A 19271-nucleotide genomic window follows, 5' to 3' on the forward strand; every position below is an offset into this window, starting at 1 on the left:
AATAATTTAGCTACGACTTCATCATAAAGGATTAAAAACTTTTTAACCTAGCTCCTTATTCTGCTTATGTGCTTTTGTTTGTTTGCAGGGAAATTTCTCCAAGGTCCAGCTGAAGATCACAAGAAGTTTTTCTTCACAAGAAACAGAACGGAGAATGTGACTCTATCAGAATTGGTAACCTGAAGGAGGATGACATTCTTTTGTCATGGGAATTATGGTGATGACAGAAATACATTTAATGATATTTGGAAAGAAAGTGTTGAGGGATGTCACTAAACAACACAGGGCTTCAAAGATAAACAAATAAAATTTCAGGCGTTGATAACTTTTTCCAAGTTTTATTATATTGCATAAGCTGTAACATTTTACAAACCTTAGTTACATTTTCAGCAACAGATACACTGATACTGTAGTAAATACAGAGATGAAAAGACACCTCTGACAAAATATAAAAAGGTAGAAATACTTAAAACCAGGATGCTGAATATCAAGACTGTTTTAAACAAACAATATCCATACTAGAGAGTTTTTGAAAATAATTGCGAGGTCATGAAGTGTTTGTTGAATAAGAGGCTCCTGAATTAAAGGTGGTGAGCACAGTCAGTGCCATGATTTCACCTGCCTTGCAACATCCAGAGCCAGGCTTTGTATGAGTAACATGCTCTAATGAGCACTAAAAACTGCCTTTCTACACAGTGACATGTAAAAATAGTACTGTTCTAACGTGGACTGAAGTGCAACAAGTGCTTCAAAGGAAATAAATCAATTACCTGGGTAATAAAGTACCAGGATGTTTTGGGGAGGGGGACTATAGGAATGTTCAGTAAGTCCTAAAACTGACTGAAAAAAATCATTTGGTGAAATAGTTTTCAGGCTGAGAGTGCTAGCATAAGAAATTACAGTTTTGCCCTGCCAGTCTTAAAAAACTTGAAGCTTTTTATTTTTTCAGAACAAAATGAATACTGCTTTTAAAAGAAAACAAAGCTCAGATTCAAGTAATTTAAACCACCTTTCATACAAATTCTTTAACACAAATGTAGCTGCCTACTTTTAGAAGTGTGGCACAAATTAGTACAAATTCCTATAAAAGAATGCTCATCTTTAGCTTCGTAGGCATAGTATTGTGTTTTCATAATACCACTGAATTAAAAAATTAAAAAGCTATTAAAAACAATGCAGGTTAGGCTCCAAATTCAGATAAAAATTGGTTCTAGAAAATAAGAATTATGTACCCATTTCATACAATTTCTGCTGCCACTGACAAGCAAAATTGGCAGCTGAAAAAAGGACTTCTATCATTTTAATAGTTTATATATAAACATACATTAATTTCATTTTTGAAGTTAATATCCCAGTCAGTTTCATACCTGTAAATCCAGTGACTTCAAGATGCTTGCACTTGACACACAAAGTTGAATCAGATCCCGTGTGAGCATTTTTAAAAGACACTACTGTTCAGATTGCTAGAGATATATTTTTTTAATTTCTTTTCAAACATAAAATACAAAAACTAGGTTTTACAACTACCATCATCATCAACATGCAAAAGTCAGTATTCCAACATAAAAAAAACACTACATCTGCCTCTTAAAATATTATAAAAGCTATATAATTGTATGAATTCAGGGCGTTTTGGCTAACAGAAAATAAAAACATAATGTGCTTTTCAGATAGTCAGGTGTCCCACTGATAAAATAAGTCTGATGAAACAAAGGCACTTCAGCAGGCTAATTTATCTCCAGATTTTCCTAATGTAAAGCACTAGACAACAGATGTAGTGCACTGCCTTTTCATTTGCACAGTGTTTGATCAGAAGTGTTGTGAAACTTCGTCACTTTTTAACTAACAAGACTTTATACTGGTGCCCATTCATTTCATCCTCTTTGGTACAAATTACTGCATAAAAACAAATGAGACAACTAAACATTCCGACATCCTGGATTATTTTTGGTGCATCACCTCTAGCTTTATGGTGGTAAGTAATGTCCCTAATCAACACATAATTTTTACTTTCAGGTTTGTAATACCAGAGCTCTATTTTCTGATTGCACTATAAGGACTTCTTTTCTCTTAATCAAATGTGCTTTGTAAGTGGTTCTCCCACCCTTTATTTTTCATTTATAATATCTAGCATTTGGTAACAATCTAAAAATTACTGTCAATGAGCTTGCACTTAAAACTATACGTACATAAATAAAGGTTTTCTTTGCAAAAGCTGACAGTTCAAGAAGTGCCTTGTGAAGAACGGAGACATAAGTCTTGCAAACATTTGTGTTCTTCAGAAAGAATTGATTCCACTAAAGCACAAACACGTATCAGTTTGCAAACTAGCATCAGAAAGAAGCAGTACCCTTTCCAATTTTCCCTGTTCGTTCCCCGCTCCTTAGAAGAGGCTCACAGACATTTCCTCCTTATTCTCAAGGTAAGCAACCTCCAGATTCAAAGAAGTGAAAACATCTGAATGTTTCCCCAGCCTTTCCAAGAGCTGTGTGCCATGAATCCTTGCTAATTTTTGTATAGGCCTAATTCTAGCACCAGCATTTTAACAGTCTGTTAATGCCACAAAAGGACAACAGGAAAAAAATATTAAAAAATAAATTCAGTAATTCCTAAAAACTCATGTGTTGAAATCATATAGAGAAATATACAAAACCATTAGTTTGTGACACTTCACTGTGACATTCTGTCTTCAAACATTACACATTACATAGAATGTTTTGTGGAATTAAAATTTTTAGAGCTCAGAATAGTCAAACTCTTTTTTAAAATGATATAAAACCAGAAAGAATTCTAATCTCTAGCAGGTAATACAGGTTTTTCCAGCACATAAATTCCAACATACAGCTGGAAAATTAAGACTGAGATAATATATTTTGAAATATTCTGTATGAATATAAATTATAATCATAATTTTAGAGTTGGATTTACAATCCTTTTTCTTTGACAACCAGATACCTAGTCTGCCAGAGAAAGAGAACAACGGAATGCCAAACTTGTTTCCTTTGAACTCATGTAAATAAAGCCATTTATAGTAGTCTGTATTTTTTGATGATGCAAGCAAGTTTGAAAACCTAGGTCTTTTTAGTATATGCAATGAAAAATGCATTTAAAAAATCTGAAATATTACTGTAAGTGACCAAAATTTCAAGTAAAGACATATGGACTTAATATGAATTCCTCAAAACCATTAGCTTGTCAGGGATTTTCTATTATGTTCAACAGAATGCATAATAATCTCTTTTTGAAAAGGGAGCTATCAGAACCAATGCAACTCTGCAAACAGGGCAATATTGAACCTCAAGGGCAGCTTTCAGAAGAAATGTGCATATACAGATTGATTCCTACTAATGTATACAACAAAGCAAAGAATGAAATGGTCAATATCTGAGCCTAGAAAGTCATATTAAAAAATCCAGTACAACGGTACATTTAAAAAAAAAAAGTTCTAGTGAAAATATATTTGATATTGGAGAACAAAATTCCTGTTACCTAGAAAGAGAACCAAAGGCATGCTAATATGACAAGCCATCTTCACACCTGAAATAGATGAATCATTAATTAAACTTTTTAGGTTATTGAAGCCAATTTAATTACATACTTGTTTGCACACTGTAGTGGTTTGGCCCTGACTAGATGCCAGGCACCCACCAAAGCCACACTTACCAATCCCTTGCACACAGTGGACAGAGGAGAGAAAATCCAATGGAATGTTCCTGAACTGAGGTAAGGAGAGATCACTCACTGAATACTGTCACAGGCAAAACAGACTCACTCATCTTGGGGATATTAACTGAATTTATTACTGTCAAAACCAGAGCAGGATAATGACAAGTGAAATAAATCTTAGAAACACCTTCCCCCCCACCCCTCCCTCCTTCCCAGCTCTACTTCCTCCCTGCAGTGACACAAGGAGACATGAACGGGTCAGTTCTACCACGTGTGTTTCTGAGACAGGAACGGGTCAGTTCCACCACACGTGGTTTCTGAGACAGGAACAGGTCAGTTCCACCACGTGTGGTTTCTGAGAAGGGGATGGGTCAGTTCCACCACATGTGGTTTCTGACACAGGTATGGGTCAGTTCCACCACACGTGGTTTCTGAGACAGGAATGGGTCAGTTCCACCACGCGTGGTTTCTGAGAGGGATGGGTCAGTTCCACCACGTGTGGTTTCTGAGAGGGATGGGTCAGTTCCACCACGTGTGGTTTCTGAGACAGGAACAGGTCAGTTCATCACATGTTTCTGCCACTGCTCAAGGACAGCAGTCCTTCCCCTGCTCCAGCTCAGGGTTCTCCCACAGGAGGTTGCTCTCCATAACCTTCTCCAATTTGAGTCCTTCTCAAGGGCAACAGTTCTCCACAAACTGCTCGAACATGGCTCACTCTTCCACAGGGTGCAGTCCTTCAGGCACAGCCTGCCTCCAGCATGAGTCCCCCATAGGTACTACCAGGAAACCTCTTGTCTCCACAGGTCCTGCCAGGAGTTTGCCGCAGCACAGCTTTCCCATGGGTTCAGAGCCTTGTTCAGGCATCCTCCACAGGCTGCAGGTGGATATCTGCACTCCATGGGTTGCAGGCAGAGTTGCTTCACCATATGTATTGGGTTTGGGTGATCAGGTTTTGATGGTGGGGGGTTCTACATGGGTGAGAAGCTGCCAGAAGATTCCATGATGTCCAGCAGAGCCAATGCCAGCAGCTCCCAGACAGAGCTGCTGCTGACCAAGGCTGGGCCAGTCAGAAATGATGGTGACACCTCTGTGATAATAGATTTGAGAAGGAAAAGAAGTTTTTGTGCAGATGTAATTGTGGCCAGAGAAGAGCAAGGTGAGAACATGTGAGAGGAACAACTCTGCAGACACCAAGGTCAGTGCTGAAGGAGGGGAAGGAGGTGCTCCAGGCAGAGGAACTGATATTCCCACCTGTGATGGTGATGCCCATGGATATCTGGTGTGGCTGAGCTGGAGTCCATTCCCCATAGCAGCCTTCCCAGTGCTGTGCTGACAACACACCAGTGTTTTGGCTGCTACTGCTGGGCAAGGCTGGCACAGCATCAGTGCTGACTCTCAACCTTCCCTGCCAACCAGCAAGCTGGGGGTGGACAAGACCCTAGCAGGGGACACAACTAAGCCAGCTGACCCAAATTAACCAAAGGGATATTCCATACCATCTGACATCAGCTCATAAAAGCTAAGGAAAGGAGGAGGAAGTGGGGGCATTTGTTACTTACTAGGTTTGCCTTCTGGAGCAACTACTACTACATGTGTTGAAACCCTGCTTCCCAGGAAGCAGCCACACATTGCTTGCTGATGAGAAGTGGAGAACAAACCTATTTTTTTCCTTTTTGTGCACACGAAGACTTTTGCTTTTGCCTTAGCAAACTACTTTATCTCAATCCAGGAGTTGCCTTCTATCTTATTTTCTCTCCCCTGTCCACCTGGGAAAGGGGAACGATAGAGCAGCTTGATGGGCACCTGACATCCAGCCAAGGTCAACCTACCATACACACACCTATCTCAAACTTAATTTGCACTTTCATACTTGTGAACTCAATAGGAACATTTTGTTCATGAAGCAAATGCTCACTATGGACTGATGCATTGCTGGTACCATCCTGGTTACCGTCCATATTGTTCTAGAAACAGCACCAAACAACTGACAATCCCAACACAACAGACATATTTCACAGTAATATTTCCTGAGTAAATATTCCCAGAAGCCCAGCTGCATAGGATACTTCCCAACTCTTGAGCGTACTACAAGGCAGACAACTGAGGTCCTTTCACATCACAATTCAAATACAGGCATTGTATGTTTGGGTCTTGGTACAGACCCTTAACCAAGCTCTAAGGGAAATATTTATAAAGCCTTTTAGGATGATTTATAATCAAACTGCCAAAGCCAAAATGCTGGAACTTATTTCATCAGGGAAACAGCCTCAAAACCACAGAAATACATTCTGTTTACTATATGAAGCACATTAAGAGATGCATCCATTTTTCTGTTAGCCAAAGTTGAAATGATCACTTTGACAAGATGAACATTAAAATTAAAGAATATTCTGATGGCCTTTCCTTCCTCTATATATATCTTAGTTACAATTCATGCATTCATGACTTTTGGTAAATTTAACTCTAAGATGAGTCATAAATAGTATTTATATTGCATTGTAGACCAAATTTTTGCAATCTGCTGTCTCATGCTCATAACCTCCCCCCCAACTTTTAAAGCCTGTTTAACTCCTCTGCAAACCTAGACAAAAGCAGCTCAGGCTGGCAAAATGTAGGCACAAAAACCTCAAATGATCTCCCATTGTTTTAAACATAAAACAAAAAGCAACGGTGCCGAGATTTCCTGCTCAAGAAACTCTTTCCAAGGCATAATTTTTCTAATCTTGCACACTTCTTCATCTTGGGCCAAACTCTCACTTAGAAATAGGCAGAGATTCAAGACTATATTCTGGAGCACAGCTGGCCCAACAGCATACAGAAGAGAAGATTTTCACAGACAAAGAAGCCAAAACAAGACACTGGGTTCAGGAGTGGGAGCAGTTCCAAATGCTACCAGAACCAGTCCTTTTCTGCTGGACACGGACCCTTCATAGCCCATTACAGTCTTCAATATCCATGGGCCATAATAAAGCAGAATTAAACAAAGCAGATGGGAAACACCTTAAGATAGTGGAGACCTGCAGTGGCCACACTTGTACACTTCCCCTTCCCCCAGTGTTGTATGGAATTGCACATGGATGGGCACACAGGGAGGGCAGTAATGCTATAGAGCTCTGCTGATAAATCCAGCAGAGCTCATCTGCTGGTGTCATGGGACCAATGGATGAAACATTTGACATTATACAAAGAAGTAGTAACAGCTAGAAAAGTTCACATATAAAATACTGTACAGATGGTCATGTTGATTAGGAACAAGGCTAGGAATGGCTTTAACTAGGCTACCATTGCATTAGCAACAAGTACAAAAAAATTAAATCATGTGCCTACATTTCTCACTGTGCATTCCCAAAAGTGTGTCCAAGAATGACAGGCTAAGTAAAATGTGGGCCTTCCTCATACTGACAGTGAAATTAGGAACTGGAGAAGTTTAATAGTAGCATTTCCCTGTTTTCAATTCACATGGAATATCAATTGCCCAGCTGAAGTTTGGTAACTCAAACTGTATGTTAAAAAATGAAACTTTTCTTGATACTAGAAAACAACATTTCCTTTGTAAACCCAACACTGCAGAATTACAGAAGCAGGCAAGAGATCAACAACCAGCAGGGAGAGCAACAGCACAAAGCACATTGTGTTTTAATTTATAGGAATAAGCGGCCTCTCCTCTCTTTTCTTCCAGATATTGGTTTTGCTATCTCTTTTCATGAGAGGTGGTCTATCCCTTTTTTTAGCAGAAGGGATACCAGATTCATGACTTCCTGGTAGAGATTTTTTTCTTAGACCTTCCTCATTATGTTGTTCTAAGACTGGCCCGGTCCCTCCTTCCATAATGTGTCTCACAGCCTGGTCCTCTGGAGTGCAAACAGTGGTCCCACTTTCACTGCCACTCAGATCCAGATCTTCCAAGTAAAGAATCTTAGAATGTGGCATACTTTTAATGAAAGTTTTCTCTCTCTCCAGTTTCCTGTTAGGATGATGCTCATTCATGTCCACACCAGAGTCCAGACTAGTATCATTACTCTCAGTTTTTTTGCCCTTTTTCAGATCAATGAAAGAATGCCTCACTTGAGCAATTGGCTTTCCATCCAGGGACACAAACCACGCTCGAGGATGTGGAGATGGTTTTCCTTTAGAGAGCTCCAGCAATGTTTGCTCTGAAATCCCTTGAAGTTCGGATGAAAACGGAGCCATTACAACTGCTTCATTCAGTGTCCCAGGAACAGAGACAGATTCCAATAAGCTGTTGGTGTACCGGCCCCAGTTGGATGCTTGGGAAGGCAAGCCCTCTTCACCATCCAGGGCACTGCTCTCATCTCTGCAGGCAGAAGGCTGGGGATGAGAGTGCACTGGCATTTTGGGGAGCGTTTGCATGTAACTGTCACGATTCATGGGTTCCATCAAGGGGCCATACACCAGCTGCCCTTTCCTTGGCAAAGTTGCCGATTTAGCAGGATGCAGTTGCTCTGGGGAGTGGAAAAGGTCTGAGGTTTGAAGAATAGCAATAGGCTGATTGTAAATATGCATTAGATGTTCTGGGATATGGGAAAGCCCATAGATCTCTTCTTTCAGGGAAAGGTACCTGTTTTGGTCTGGAATGTCCCTAGGAGCCTGGGAAATAGTACTGTTACTGTGCTTTGGCTGCTGTAAAAGCCTCACTCCAGCACCAGGCTCCACTGAATGGGCTGAATTTCCTGCCTGACCAGTCTGACAGGACGACTGATACGAAGCATCCTCTGAGTAGATTTTAAAATTGTCTTGTGATTTTCCATCTTCTGTGTCTATGGACAGCCTCCTTTGAGGGCTGTATGAAGAAATCTTCGGTGTATATAACTGTGACTTATCCTCTAGCTTTAAAGACCCTTTGACAGCACTGATGTGATTTATGTGAGTTGTTGACGTTGTCTGGTCTTTTTTTATGACCTCCAGCTTGGTTGAGTTTTTTTCCTTCTTCTGTGTCTGACGACACTTATCCCTATGCAAAAGAGAAGTAAGGTGACTGCAGAACATATTAGGAAATACTGGACTGTTGACCACCAAAGGTGAAGGTTAGACTTTGGTTAAGAAGTTGTAATCTAATTTGACATCACAAACTTAAAATGAAGTTCTGTAACAACTATAATTAAAAAAAAAAAATATTAGGCTACACATTACAGTTTAGCTAAGAAAACAAGTCTTAACCTCAAAAGACTATTTTATCAACCTCAAATTCCACTCATAATGAGCTCGCTGGAACTTCTTTTGCTTACCTGCAGTAACAAAGAAGAACAGCAAAAAATCCAATGATAATGACAACTGTTCCTCCCAGTATGGCCGTAAGGAACACTGTGTGATAGGCTGTTATGTCCTTGGAAACAGCACTGATAATGGATTCTAGATTATCAAACAAAACCAGACAAGCATTAGTTCTTAAAACCAAATTATTTCACTTGATGTGCAGAGCTAATAAACTGAACAGTGCTTTTCCAATGATTTTGTGTTTCAATGGCATTTTAGTCATCCTTTCCTTTTCACCTTGCTATTTCAACAGGATAGTGAAAATGACACGTTCATCCCAAATACTAAAGGCTTACCATGACATCTACTTCATTCCAGACAAATTATATTTGTATTAATTGTCCAAATTAACTTAGAAAAGTGGTCTACATTTTCTACTTAGCACTCTGCCAGAGAGTGCTATCTGTTTTTGCAATTAGCCGCACTGTTTCTATGACAGATCCCTTCATATGAATTTTCAAAACATGCAAGAAAACCACTGTAAGGACTCGAACAAAAGTTATCCAAGTGGTGAAGCTGCATTTCACTTCTCCCTCCCTGCTGTTAAATGAAGCAATCAAACTGACAGCCTTACATGGGGCACTCAGCAATTGCTTGGCCAGTTGTTGCCATACCTCTTGTTCCAGGCAGTGGAGCTGCTATCCAGTAGCCCAAGTGCTGAGCATTGTATGTCCAAACCAACTGGCCATCCACTTCCTTCACCATTCCTAGCCCACGGTTTACCCAAGCACCTGGGGGGAAAAAAAAGGACAAAACACTGCACATGCCATGCAGGATTCTTCTATACCTCAAGCCATCAGCAATTAGGCCATTATCAAAAATGTACAAGGTCACAGGAAAAACTGAAACTTCTGACCTAGCCACTGTTTATTACACAGCTTCTGCCAAACAGGCAAATTTCCTCTCCTGACAATTTAATTGCAAACATCCATCTGCAGCCATTTACTTTGAAACAAAGCATCAACATTACTCACCAGAATTAAACTCAATATGATTCATTTCCGATTAATAATTGTCTTTCATAGATATGCACATAAATAATTTGAGAAAGCCTAGTCTACAACCTTCAGCATGCATGAAGGCCAAGACTAAAAAATGAGGGAGCTGGTAACTGATGCATATGAACACAACTTTAATAACATCAGCTAGCAGAACTCAGTGGGAAAACATTTTAATCTTATTAAACCACTATATGATAAAAAACGTTTGTCTTGGATGCTTCTCTCCTGCTCCCTGCCCCGAGGCTGTAACAGTTCAGTTAGCCCAAGGAAGTGCTATTGTTAGGACACAGATTCCACACCATCTGTTTGGCAATGCAAAGGAAAGGTATTATGGTATGCCAGCTTCTACAATTAATAAAGCATCCATTCAAAGAGAGAGAATTAACTCACTTAAACACGTTAGTTGTGAGTAATTTGTAAATTTCTAAGGACAGAAAACAGCCTCATGTAACCAATCTTCCATATGCAACCTGCAAATACTGAGAGGTAGGGAGAACCACCAGCTTTTTTAAAACACCAATAATCAAAGTATGAAAATAGTATAACTCATGTAAGCTGGAGCTTAAATTAATTTCAATTTTATTTTCTTCCAGGACCCTTCTTTCAGCAAAGGAAAAGCAAGTATCTCCCAAAAAGGAGGTAAAGATGAGGATGGACACCTGCTACAGATGAAGGCACACACAGAAAAAATAAAGCATTGGCCTTCTCTAGTGCTTGTGATGGCTGGCAGAGGGGAAAGGCAGCATCAACCACCTAGAGCTCTGAAAGTGCTTTCTCAGCCACCTGAGAAATCTTGTCCAGAGTCAGAAGTAATACCAGCAAACCTTGTATAAAAGGCAAAAATACCTTCTAGGTCTCCAGAAGTTCTATTTTGAGTGAACAAATCCATAAGAAGCTATACAATGTTTGCTGTCCTTTTTAGCAAATTACATCTTTCCCCAATATACTACATAGAAAATACTTGGTATTAAGAAATAATATTAAAATGTGATTCATGAGTAAGCCCATTTTCTCTGTGGTTTATTGCCATTCAAGCAGAAGGATATAATTCTCAATTTAATGTTGAAAGCAAGCTTTCTATTTTTTGTAATTCTATTAAAATCCACAAAGTACTTTTAGCCCTAATGCAGCAAAATATTTCATAAGAAGGAAGCCACACTCAATACAGATGACCAAACTCTGCATTTACAGCAGCTGAGTACAGTTACCAGAGCTCATTTTCCAGGAAGTCTCAGTACTACTCCACTTGGAGTAAGCCCCAGGAGCACTGCACAGGCAGACCTGTGAAAGCAGAAATCTTTTTCCTGCTACATATGGGTCACCCACAGCACAGCACACACAAACCTCTTCCCTTGCCACTATCAGTGCTGACATGGGAGCTCTGATTACCATCATAACACATTTCCCAAGGACTTGAGAGTTAAAAACTGTGTCAGTGCCATGCTGGGGACATCCCACATGCAGCATCTTGGAGGCCAGAGCCTCATTACTGAGTGCAGCAGGAGCTCTGCATTCAGCTCAGATGGGGGCCTGTTGCTCCTTATGGATGCTCTGCAATGCCTGCTGCAGAGCTGAGATGTTCAGCTGCCCTCAATCACCAGAACCTTGAATAAAACACGCCTTGCTATTACTCAGTTACCTTGGGAAAAAGTCATTTTGCGTGTGTCAGATCACAGGTAAAAAATAAAAGGAAAATACTTCAGAATAAACATCCGGAAAGCAAATACAGTTGCAAATTCTTATTGTTAAGAAAGGAAGAAATGGGATGAAAAAGTACAGGTTAATTTATGCCCCAAAAAAGTTGCTGTCTTTTTTTCCCCATCCTTCTGTCCCTCTCCTCAGCATGCAGCAGTGAACAGTACACCTCAGAGAGCATCCATGACAAACAGCTTGCCTTTATGGAATCTCTGTAAAGTACATCCCATTGGAGAGGAAGAAACAGCTGATTTTACTGGGGTTTGGATCAGCAGGCCATATTCCTGGCTCCTGTTTTACTCCCAAAGCCAACATGCCTATGTAGGGATGCCTAGTAGGACCCTCAACATCCACATAAACACCCTACACTGGTTTGTATTCTAATCTGATCCTGTGCTGCTCCAGTTCTGTCAACTCCTTGTTTAACAACAGCATTGATTTAGCTTTGTTTAGGGAGGTATAAAAGCAGCATGAGCACAGGAGCTAGCAAAAGTGGCTGTGGCAATAAGAAATTTAAACCCTAGATAATATTTTACCACCTCAGACTAAAACCCTCTAAAATGCCATCTCTTTCCACCAGTCTTCTACAGTCTTCTAGTCGTAAAGACAGACTTAATCTTCTATGCCAAAGCTTATCCAGTTTACTTTTTCACCACACAACAGCCTAGACAAATTTTATTAACACATCCTTAATTCAAATCCACATTCTTTAAGTTTTTCCCATTAAGGTGATCAGTTTCTTCCTTGAAAGTGCAAACAACACTTTGTTAGAGCTGGTGTCCCTCTCCTGTACTTCCAAATACTGAAAAAAAGCTTTTTGCCTTCATAAGGAGCAAGATGTGACCTCATTCACTTGCAAGCCTATATATTCAATATATACTCATATTTCAAGTGTGGTGGCGACTGTGAGGTGCAATGCAGGACAATCAGGACACTGATGCACCCACACTTAATACAGGTCATCTAAATGGGTTACATGGACATTGCTCATTACTCCCTCCTGACTAAAATTAGATGTGAAGGGATGACAAAAGGTTTAGAATGACTAATCCCCAGCCTCCTCTTTGCACACTGGAAGAACTATGTTGTTCCCTTGGATAACTCTTATTTCGCCTTCATTTCACTTTCTGAATTGTTTTTGTTAACTGAAGCAGTATCTATTCCAGTTCTAGTGTCAGAAGATCTTTAGAGCTAAACAAAGCATCCTGGTTTGCTTTCTTGTAAGAAGGAATTCACAAAATTACTAGGCTTGAAGTTTAAAATATATGTTCTGTGAACACTCAGCCTCCCATGAAAATAAAAATCCAGTACACTAAATGCAGGCAAGAGGAGTGCTAATGAATTTTACTGAAGCTTTTTGAACTAATGAAAGCAGGGAAATACCTTTGAACAATTCAAGCTAGTCCATTAAAACAAATGACCACCTATTGACCATCACCTCACAGAATAATGCCATCAATCTTCCATGACCCACAGTGCCATGTGCCCAAACCTACAGGCATGTGCTAGAAAGCAAATAACAAATAACCCACTTACCAATTTTCATATCAAATGTCCAGGCAGGTACAGCATCTCCTGATTTTACAGTAGTTGTGGGAAGAGGAAGTGTAACCTGAATGGGACCCTTTATGTTCAGTTCTTTCCCAGCCAAAAGAACATTTACACATATGGCAGCGAGAGGAGTTAATTCCATGCTTTTGAAACCTGAAGGCAAGAAACATCTCATAATTCTCCTTTCACAGTTTATTTTAAAAGAAATAAACAAAGAATTAAGCTACTAAAGGCAGGTTCTCATCCACATCCAGCTACACAGTCAGCTGCTACCAAATAAAAATTGACATTACTTTTCTTCTGAACTTTTAACAACTTATGATTAAGCCAAAACAGAGTCATTTCTATACCAATGCTATAAGAGAAACACATTTGCAACATCTGGGTTCTATGCTGACCATAGAAATAACCACGAGGCAAAACTTGTTTTGGGGTCAGGGAGGAAGGATTTTTTTCCCTCAGATAATCAGATTACAAAACCCCTAACTGCTGTGAAATACAGATCATACAAGAATTTTGGTATAATCACAATATACATAACATTGAATGAAACTGAAAGCATATTGAACCTCTCCTGTAAGGATTAATTTCCTAATTTGGCAGCCAGAATTAACTGAATAGTTAATCATGAGGCATGTCAAAGCACTCAGAGGAAATGTTGCATTTACAAAGCAGCCTGAAAGTTTCTTTCCTTTGTTTTCCTCTCACTAGTTTGCAAATGCTCCAGAATGCCCAGTGTGACAGGATGGTGAGAGAAGCTGAAACAGAATTACTAAGTAGCAGAAAAATGTTAAATCTATGCAGGCTGTTAGAAGCTGGTTGTGAGAGAACTCCTGGCATATCAGATATCAATTAGCTTCCACCTGCCCTAAGAGGAAGCCTATTCCTTTAGGGGTATATGAATAATTTAAAACACATGCCAGACAGATTGAAGGGAACACTCAAAGAGGATAAACACTGCTTATTCTCCTATGCTTCTTTCCTTCTGCCTTCCATTTAAAGAGGTGAAATACAGATAAGAAAGATTTTAAAATATCTTTGTCAAAATATCAGTATATATGCTGCCTTTAATGGAATGAAAATTAAAGAATAGAGTATGATGACTTTAAATAAGCCATGTAGTGCCCTATTCCTGCACCATGATGAATTTAAAAGCCCCATGGCTTCAGATCCCCTGAGAATAGAAAGAAAAGAACAAAAGAAAGATGGAGCTGCACACAGTACAACCTACAGAGATCACTGTACTTATGCAGATTAAAAAACTATTGGATAGAATGACAAATACTCACAAAATCCAGTGGCATAAGAGCACAGTTACGACTCATGAAACCACTTAGTGCTTCTCCAGTGAAACAGATGCAGAGAAAACATTATTACAGCTGTTCTGTACACACAGGGACCCTTTGGTCCCAAACTTGCCCAGCCTGACTGATTGTGAGCCAAGCAGGAGCTCCCATGCAATCTTTGTGCTGGGTGTAACCCCTAGAACCATTCACTCCAGTGGAAGTGCAAGAACTCCACAGCTAAAGTTAATTGCTGCTGTTTGACTGATTTATTTAGCTTCACCTACTGTACAGCCTGGCTATAATTGCATTTTTAAAGTGTTTGCTAAGCCAGTTCCACAGTCTCATGAAATCCTGAGCATAAGTACATATACATACATATAAATGTAAAAAGCAGATTCTGAAGTTGTATTTCAGTGAAGGAAGATATGTTATCATAATGCACAGACCAAAATAGGTAACACTGATTACTCACCTGATGTGTTTATAGCTCATTCCTGTGGAACAAAACTTTCTGATCTAATATAATGAAGCAGGTTCAGGGCCTCTTAAATTAAGCATATGTTTTTCTGAAACGCTGTGCACTCATATGCATTGTAATATCATAATCTTTATAAGAAATCCTAAGCATCATATTCACATACCTGATTTATTTAGAATAATTCCTGTTGTATAGAGAAAGCTGTCCACTTTCAAAAATTGCTCTGGCACTGTCAGATAGGCTGTAAAATTTGCAAAATGATTTGTTGGAAGCTTCATTAAAGATTTTGGAAACTGAACACTCGGTTGAGATTTGGCATCTGTAAAAGAGTAATATTTTTTCTTAGCCACAGTAAAACAGACAAATGATGTTTTTATTACCCTTCAGAATCCACTTAGCATAACAACGTGTTTCCACCCATTTTCTCCATGATTTTTGCATTTCCAGTCTAGCACTTGTCACAGCCTCTCGTACAGCTACATAATTAACAGAAAATCTGGTTTTAAGTAGATAGGTATTATATAAAATGATGCTTAATTTTTTTTCCATGTGGGTGCAGATAACTATCACAGAGTGTTTAGTTACAGTCTGCATGCACAGAACTTACCAGACAGTTTTCCAGTAATTAAGACAGTATCTTCAAACAGCCATATATTAGCTTGACTTTGTGGGAATAATGAGAGCGTCACAGATGAATATACTGTGGAAAATGATAATATCTGTTATTACACTGTGCAACCAAAAAAACTCCTCCCGGGTCTCCAAATCTAAAGATCTATTGAACAGAGCAGTTAATATACCAGAGAGCATACAAAGACTAAATAAATTACTCCTGTTATCCAGAGCAGCTATTTTAGTGTTTAGGCAGAAAGACCTCTGAATATTTGCTACTGTTTTATACCTTCCATGGATAAACAAGTGACTAGAAAGTCACTAAAAAGTGACTTAAAAGTCTCTTTTTTTAAAAAAATCATGTGCATTTTTAAGATCATGCAGTAGTTAAACAGGAAAACCTATGAGGAAACACTGCTGAAACAGAGCTGTAACAGGTTATATCTGCTTAGAGGACAAAAAGCATTGGCATTCCAAGAATTACTCAGGTCAACAGGATTTTTGTCAGGACCCATTAACAGCTCTTTGCTAACTCTAGGCAAAAAAAAAAAAAAAAAAATCTAAGAATTCACTGTGTGTCACAACATAACCCACTTAGATTTTAAAAGGGCTATTTTCTGCTTTAGAGTAATCAGAATTTTGACAAGTTTAACAGACCATCCACCCTTAGATCTGCATTGACAGGCACCAGCTCCCTTGACTGACTTTTCTGAGTTGTGTTCAGCTGACAGCAACTACCCAGACAGCTTAGGAGAGAAATTTAATTACTGCCAGATACAGTTTAATAATAGGACTGTAAGACGCTTACGCACTTGGCATCCTCGCAGTCTTCCAAGGCAAAGGTGTCAGCAGGTAGCCATCCTTGTATGAGACAATAGTTAAACTTAATCCTAATTTGTAGGGGACTTTTACCAACACTGCTCCATTGTTCCCAGTAAGAGTGGAATTTGTCAGGGTGTAGTTAACAAACACCTCTACCACTGCTTGTGGCAGGTACTGGTGGCTGATGATGTCATTTACTTGAACTTTCAGGGTGAAAACGGATCCTGTTGACAAAAAAGAAAAACAGGAGGTCATGATGATGCATCACAACTAAGGACCATGGTTTTGTAAAGAAGTCCTGGAGCCTAGGTCTTTGCTATTCATGTAGTGCACAGTGGATCCCTACCTCTGGCCAAAGGCAAGGGTAACCATGCAATTATATACCCCAGAGAAGGGGGAAACAAAAATCCTTAAGATAGGGCACAAAGGTGTCAAAAAGTGTTTATCAAACTCAGCAAATATAATAGCTAACCAGAAAAAAAAAAAAGAAAAAAAATTTGAAACCAAATTACAAAGCAATCTTCCCCTTTTTGTTTAAGCTTGAAGAATGCATCTGTGACAAGGTGAGATTGACTGTGCTCTGCAGTATCACACTGATAACACAGATGGTCTTCTTATCCAACCCTTGGCTTGGGACACACATTTCAAGATGCACCTTGAGATTATAAAAGCAGAGAGCCTGATGTTTACAGACTGTGGGACAACACACTTGTATTTACATGTGTAACAATATTATAAATGCATCCAGACACTATTTCAAGCTACCATCTCCCCCCAGACTTGCACTGGGCTACTTTTCACCTTCCTACATTGCAACTTCTAAACAATATTTCTCTACTCTAATTAGAGGATCTGATAGCTTGTGCCATACCCAGTGTCTCACAGAGATCATAATTACAGTGGCTAAAAAGTACGTTGAAAATAATCAATCCACTTGAACAACAGTCTCAAGGTGCTCTGAATCACCACTTCTCTCTCACCCTGATGGCAAATAAACTATTAGGGAGCCTTTTCACAATATGTGAAAAGGAACAGAATTCCACATTATTTCCAGAATACAGTTCATTTGTTGTTAGAAATTAAAATATCTACGGATCACTTTTAAAAATACTTTGAATAACAAATTTTCCACTATTTTGGTTACAGATTTACTACTATTCAGTATCACTGCACTGCTTTCTATCCCAAAACTTTCAAATCCATTCATCATGAATATGTATTTCTATTTAGGTCAAATGTCAAGTTAAGTTATTTGAAATGTATCTACCCAAAATCATGCTTCAATTTCACCATGTTATCCCCACTGTAATTGAGATTGACATTGCACCAAGAGATTACTGGCACTGACCTTGATTTAAATAAATAGGTCTTGAGGAGCCCAGTGCAATCCATCAAAAAAATCCAGTATGTGGTGGAGATGCCCTCCAAGTTGGGCCTCTCTGAAGTATTTATTTAGATCTATTGTATGCATGGAGCACATTGTACATTCATGCAAAAAAGTGACCTGCACATAACAAAAACTGACCTCATTTATGTTTACCACATACACAGCAAAAATTTACCAGCTGTGCCAGATTGAGTCTCTGCAATGTTATTAAAAAATCTACATCTTGAAAAAATTGATACATATTTTCAGAAAAATAAATTAAAACAACAAAAAAACCCAATGGCACACAAATGTATTCGACAAAATTAATAAAAAATGCACAATAATCCTGGAACAATGCAATCTTTTTTTTTTTTTCTTTTCCTTATATAAGATATTTCAATAATAAAATTGCTTTAAATTACTGTGCTAGAGGGGTTTTAAATCATGTGATAATGGGGAAAAAAATTATGTCATGTCAGCAAATTACAGGCTCCAAACAGTTCCTCCAGGCATTGATCCAGTTACACAGATACCAGCATCATTCCAGTGGCTGCCAAAACTTGAAAAACAGGTCATTTGCCCCTGGCCAATGACTAGTTAAAAGGCTACAGAGGATAGGAAACAGGCTGTGTACAATATTATTATCCAGTAATCATTTGGAAGTCAGGAGTCTACCATGAAATGGTATTTAAAAGTAAGAAATAGAGTGGTACAAAATTCAAGCCCATGCCAGTAAGAAGGAACACCAGAAATGCCTGTTATAAACTGGTATTTTAACATCTGGAGTCAAGTTAGGAGAAAAAGAGCCTAGTTTTAACAGCTGAAATCAGTCACAAAAAATGTAAACCTAAAATATACTCAGAAAGACACATTCTTTCAATCATTTCTTACTTTTATTGAGTATTTCCCATTTCCTGCTGACAAAAAGCCTAACAAGAAAACACAGGAGTGAGGGCAAATGCCACAGCCCTCCTGCAGCTGTTGGTAAATTCAGAGGTTGTTCTGTGCAAAACTCTTTCTTCCTCTCATCTCCTCCAGTTACAGCCAGATTAAACCCCACTTTCTTAGAACCTTGGGGTTCAAAAAAACCCCAAAAACCCACAAAAATACTGTAAAGCTGTGCTGCTTTCACTCTCTGATGGTGAGCTGAAGAATATCATGGGCGGGTTTTAGCCATGCTGAATGTTGATTACTTCCTTCTCCCATGGGTACAGAAATTGCCACAGCATTTCCCCAAAGTGATGCTCTGCCTGGAGGGGCGTTGAGCAGATGCCAGGCTGGAAATGGGCTCTGAAATCCCAGGGGTTGCTGAGATAAAGCTCTCCAGTGGCAGCTCTGGAAGAGTCCCCAGCTATGTGACTGTCACATCCAGAGAGGAGTGCTCACTTCATGGCCCTGAACATCCAGACCAACCCCTGCTCTCGGTGCCTTTGGCCTTATTTTTTGTGCTAACACAAGAATCTCCCTGACAAGAGGGAGTTGTGTCCTGCCTGCACTTGGATTTGCTAAAATCTACT

The 19271-nt window shown here is 39.2% G+C and overlaps 1 protein-coding gene across 2 annotated transcripts in view; it reads right to left on the reverse strand.

Moving 5' to 3' along the window:
* Positions 1-322: 322 nt before the first annotated feature.
* Positions 323-19271, reverse strand: part of FAM171B (family with sequence similarity 171 member B) — a 38026-nt gene continuing 19077 nt past the window's right edge. For both annotated transcript variants that reach the window (XM_021540945.3, XM_021540946.3), the window contains exons 2-8: positions 16376-16609; positions 15559-15651; positions 15115-15270; positions 13173-13340; positions 9555-9671; positions 8913-9036; positions 323-8638 (exon numbers count right to left, since the gene is read on the reverse strand). In XM_021540945.3, the coding sequence (XP_021396620.2) occupies positions 7303-8638; positions 8913-9036; positions 9555-9671; positions 13173-13340; positions 15115-15270; positions 15559-15651; positions 16376-16609 (2228 nt within the window). In that variant the 3' untranslated portion in view covers positions 323-7302. The remainder of the gene's footprint in view (positions 8639-8912; positions 9037-9554; positions 9672-13172; positions 13341-15114; positions 15271-15558; positions 15652-16375; positions 16610-19271) is intronic.

Source organism: Lonchura striata, chromosome 8, assembly GCF_046129695.1.
Source record: "Lonchura striata isolate bLonStr1 chromosome 8, bLonStr1.mat, whole genome shotgun sequence".
Taxonomy (NCBI): domain Eukaryota; kingdom Metazoa; phylum Chordata; class Aves; order Passeriformes; family Estrildidae; genus Lonchura; species Lonchura striata.